General features: G+C 43.8%; 1 protein-coding gene across 1 annotated transcript in view; it reads right to left on the bottom strand.

Moving 5' to 3' along the window:
* Positions 1-5,232, bottom strand: part of CLIP1 (CAP-Gly domain containing linker protein 1) — a 102,718-nt gene that overhangs the window by 68,453 nt on the left and 29,033 nt on the right. The window contains exons 8-9 of the mRNA XM_015567260.1: positions 3,868-3,928; positions 2,578-2,610 (exon numbers count right to left, since the gene is read on the bottom strand). Coding sequence (XP_015422746.1) covers positions 2,578-2,610; positions 3,868-3,928 — 94 coding nt within the window. The remainder of the gene's footprint in view (positions 1-2,577; positions 2,611-3,867; positions 3,929-5,232) is intronic.

Below are 5,232 nucleotides of genomic sequence, written 5' to 3'. Positions count from 1 at the left end.
GCTAAGGAAATCACACCGGTGGCCTCTGATGAGACTCTCGGCAACATTCTCACATCTGACAGGAAAGAGCCACTCACGCTCTAATTTGTTTCCAGCGGTGGCTTTTCTAAAGGCTGTCACCAGAAGAAAAAAGAAAAAAGGAAATCAGATTTACAAAAAGAAAATTCCAGTAACAGTTATGCTCCACAGCCTCCATCCCTGAGGCTCAGAGCAGGAGAAAAGTTTAGCCAAAACTGGACTCTTTATCTTGATCCCTAGACGTAGTTCTTATCTCAGAGGGAAGGAATGGTGACTCAACACAAACGTGTGGGTTTGGACTCCACGCAAGAGGAGCTAGTGAGATCCTACTGTGTTTCAAAACCTCTGAGCGTCTCCATCCTCCCTCACTCATACGGAACCCGATGGAGAAGCCAGAGGTGACCTCTTTCTAGCAGGTTTAAGTACAACACAACCTCATCAAATAATCCTCATGTCCGTCTGAATGCACCTCTTTCCCGCTCACCTCTCTCCCTGAGAGGTGCAGTGTAACCAACGGACAAAACCCACTGAGAGAGCTGTTCCCAGAAGCTTCTAGTTACTGCAGTAACTTAACTATTTTGTGGTTCCAACCGGTCAGATCTATTGGTCTAAACCAGCCGTGGGCAAACTACGGCCCACGGGCCGGATCCGGCCCGTTTGAAATGAATAAAACTAAAAAAAATAAAAGACCGTACCCTTTTATGTAATGGTGTTTACTTTGAATTTATATTAGTTCACACAAACACTCCATCCATGCTTTTGTTCCAGCCCCCCGGTCCAGTTTAAGAACCCATTGTGGCCCTCGAGTCAAAAAGTTTGCCCACCCCTGGTCTAAACCATTACGGGAAATGAGAAAACAACAACAAACTCTAAATAAAGAAGCAAACAGTAGTGCAGAGCTTAATAGAGGGTGGGATGCTGCACACTGTAACTCTGGAGAGGCCAATGCATTCAAGAGCTCCCTTTGCTTGCAATCCAGGTATAAATCACCATGGAACGCTTAAACAGTGAACACAAAATTAAAAACAAAACAAAGCCATCTCAACTCCTTCAGCTCTTACACTCAACAAAAATAACACTGGAAACCTAGTTATCTGGATAGTCCCCTGCGTCCGGACGTGTCTCAGACAGAAGTTATTCTGTTTACTGCTTCTACAATCTGATCCAGGACTACATAACCATGGTCGCAGCCTCAAGCACTGAAACCCAAATAGCAAAAGGCAACAAAACCTTTTTTCTCCTCTGGACACCGAGTTCAGTGTCCTGGGGGGAAAGGTCACGACTTCAAGATAAAAAGCCCATGACCACTGAGTATGCTCCTCGCCCCCTTCCGGGTGACTGCAGCGAGACCTCCCTGCTGGCGGGGTACCCACCGATGACCTGGGACTGCACCTCTAACCAGCCATCAGCATGGGGACTAGTGATCCACTTCCATGCCATGGTATACAGTCAGTCAAAACGTTACACCCAACAGGACAACCCTCCTTGTTAACTGACTCCTTTCTCAGAAGACACGTGTCCCAGAGGGCAGTCCTGGGACAGGCGGAGAGGGCAAGCAGAGGCTCTGCAAGAAGCGCACAGAGAGGCGGGAGGGAGACCCCATGCAGACTGACACTGGACGCAGCGGGAGCCCATGTGGGAAGGAGAGAGGAGACCCAGATCACTGAAGTAGCTGCACAAAAAGGGAACCTTCAGAACGGAGGCTGTCGTAAAAGTTCAGTCTTGAGTTGCATATTCTACCTGCCAGGAGGCGGTGGGGAGAAACAGTGTTTGGCTCAATTTTGTTCTCTTGTGGTGGTAAATCACAGTGAGAAGTTTTTGGGTATCTTTCGGTTGGCATCAGAGCTGAAGCCTGGCTTTCGAGGTCACTTTCTTAAGATTTGAATTGGGTGTTTAATCTTAAGCAAAAAAAGGGAGGAAAACATCTACATGCCTAGTAGCACTGCTACCCTAAAAACCTCACTTCGAAAATAATAAATTTAAAACAGTCTCTTCACTGAAGAATTCTAGCCTATATGTTCAAAAACTACCACACTGATGAATTCCAAGTTTATATTTCTAGTCAGCTGCAAGGACAGGGAGTAGCCAGCAAGGGGTGCTCACACCCAAGGCAATCAGTCTGAGATTCTCAATTCCCTTTTAGCTCTCCTGGAAATAAAATTAGACATTTGGCAAAACTTCCCCCAGAATTTCTATAACTCCATCTAATATATTTTATGCTTCATCTCTTTTGGAATAATTCTATTAAAATTAAAAAACATTATGAATTAAGGCCAGGCCCCCAGACAAAATTAATTTTGCCTGTTTCTGACAAAATCTCTTATGAAGTAAACACATGCCTATGTATTAAACAAATGGATTTATAGAACTTAGTCATAACATACAATTTCTTCAGGATACAAATGTAACTGCTTTGAAAGCCACATGCACAGAAATATTAAGGTCAAAGTCTCAAGGTCAGATTATGCAGTTAGTATTTGAGTATATCAATAAGCATTTTAATCTGTAATCAATCTGTGTTAACAAGGAAAATATCCACACAGTTAAGTGCCCTCTTACATTCTCAGGATCTTCAGAAATCTGGCTCTTTTGCTATCAGTAAAAAAATAAAAAATTAAACAACAACAAAAGAGAGATTCGACTAAAGTTTCAATGTTAGGGTTTCAAAATAACTTTGATTAATTTCAAGTAAGTTTATCAGACAGACTATATACTAGCCTAGTGCTGATGTAAATATTTTCATTTGTCCTTCTCCCAAACACCATAGGCTATATTTCAAATGAACTGGATGATGATATGAAACTTTTAGGGTGTTTGTAAGTGGATGAGGATAACACAAAGTAAACTAAAGAAATGTAATTGTACAATATATGAAATGAATGAAGACTTATTATTACTAATAATCCATTAAATCCTGGGCTTTATAAAACTAAAATTCAGAAAATGTTTTCCTTACTTTTTGTTAACTATAAGGATACACTTATTTCCAAAGAAATCAGAGTTCCTATTTGGAAGTCCCTTGAAATGTAAGCATGGTATGGGCAATCAAAAGACTCTAAAATTGTAACGGTAGCATAAATGTATATTTTGAGAGCTGCACAGAAATGTGCAGTTTTTACAAAAATATTACAGATTAAAGTACCAAAAATCTGCAGAATTTGAAAATTTTAATAATTTATGCGTGTCATATATCTAGCAGTGGTTTGAAAAGCATCAAGACCATTGAACTCCGGTGTCTATTTGAAAAAACTAATATGAATAATTGTTACGAGATGAGAAACTTGATTGTAAAGAAAAATCCCTATTAATTTAAAATATGCCATGGAAGTAAAAGCTAAAATATAAATTGCTCTTGTTTCTTTCTGGTAATTACTTTTGTAAAAAGCTCAACTACTAGAACATATATTTATCCCTTTCACGGGGTTATAAAAGGTTTGTCCTGCTCCGTGGAAGCAGCACGGCTCTGTTTTGGACTATTAGGATGAAGCAAAAAATGCTCCTCCCAAGGAATGCAGTTTCTGGTCATCAGAGGGACACGGACAGTCTCTCTTGGGACACACTGCCAGATTTATGACTCAATTAACTCCAATTTGAGGTTTTTGAATTTCAAAGCACAAGGAAAGAGTAGTGAAAACTTTCCTGGGCCACAGGAGGTGGGATGGCTCGGCCGCAGGCTCCGAGGCAGCCCATCACCGCCCGCAGCCATGCCCACGGCCCTGCTGGCCAGAGGCCGGGCTCCTGCCATCCCCCCCGCTGCCTGTTCTGGCCACATCAGCTGGCACAATGATTTCGTCCACATTTCCGAACATGGGGACCCATAAATGCTTCAGACAGCTGGAGGGGTTTTACCTCAAGGTCGCCTTTAGTAATTGATTCTTCTTCCACTCGGAACTGAAGATCCTCCACCTTCCTGTGGAAGGAGAGGGAAACAAAGCACTTAAGACAACGGAAACAAGCGTGCCCGTGTGTTTCTATAAGCAATACCCTGGCACACTCAGCACATGACCACGGAAAGAAATGCCCCAGAGGCATAGGAAATAAATGCATCTTTAGGCCTCTGGTGTATGCACCTGAGAGCTCTGCTCTTCCTCGGGAAGCTCCAGGGTTTTATCCAGGTACGCGTTCCAGAAGGCAGGAGGTAAGAGCTGAGAAAAATCAACCGGTTCCCTTGGTCACAAGCACCAGAATGGATCTGATCAAGACGAGGTCTGCCTCATGGGAAGAGGTCTGATGCCCTCAAGCTACCGTAGAGCTGGGAGGACAGTTCTCCTGCCCCACAGTCAGCAGAGCCAGGGCAGGTTTCACAACAGAGAAAACAGTCCGGAGGGACCTGTCACTGTGGCTCCTTTACCTGCACCCATATTCAGGAGGCGAGGAGAATGTCCTATGTCAGTGATGGCGAACCTATGACACGCGAACTCATTTTTTTGGTTGATTTTTCTTGGTTAAATGGCATTTAAATATATAAAATAAATATCAAAAATATAAATCTTTGTTTTAATATTGTTGCAAATATCAAAAAATTTCTATATGTGACATGGTGCCAGAGTTAAGTTAGGGTTTTTCAAAATGCTGACATGCCGAGCTCAAAAGGTTCGCCATCACTGGCCTATGTACAGTGTTCCTCTGTCCAATGAGAAAGCGGTTTCCCTGGTCAGAGATTGCATCCCACCTCCACTGGGCTGCCCCCGCACCACACAGAGTCTATGACCATCCTGACTGCTAGTGAGCCAAGTCGCTGTCAGAAACGGCATTAAGTGCAACAGTTGAGGACTAACATCCCATAACCAGAGACATTCGCATGGTTTCCAGGAAGATGCTTTTTGTGGAGAGATTGTTTGTTAACAGCCTCAAAGCCCTTCTATCATGCCCAAGCTTGCTTTCTCTCTCAGTTTAGCACCTGATTTCGTCCTGACCTGGAAAATTCGCTAATTGCCTCACGTGAGAGCCTTGTTTTCCTAATAAGGTACTGAGTTTCTCGAGGACAGGGACCGTGTGTCACCCATCAGACATAATACGACTTCATCAGCCACCTGGGTAAATCCTAGGGAGCTGGGCCCAGCCCCCCCCCGCCCGCCCCCCCCCCGCCATGGGCTGGGGCTGAGTGAACGCCGCCACACAACTGGGGCTGCTTGGCACACAGCAGGTGCTCCACAAACGATTGTGCAGTTAATCAGGCCATGTCTGGATGATTACAAACGACTCACAGGAAGT

Source organism: Myotis davidii, unplaced genomic scaffold, assembly GCF_000327345.1.
Source record: "Myotis davidii unplaced genomic scaffold, ASM32734v1 scaffold223, whole genome shotgun sequence".
NCBI lineage: Eukaryota > Metazoa > Chordata > Mammalia > Chiroptera > Vespertilionidae > Myotis > Myotis davidii.
This window is presented reverse-complemented; position numbering and strand designations above follow the sequence as displayed.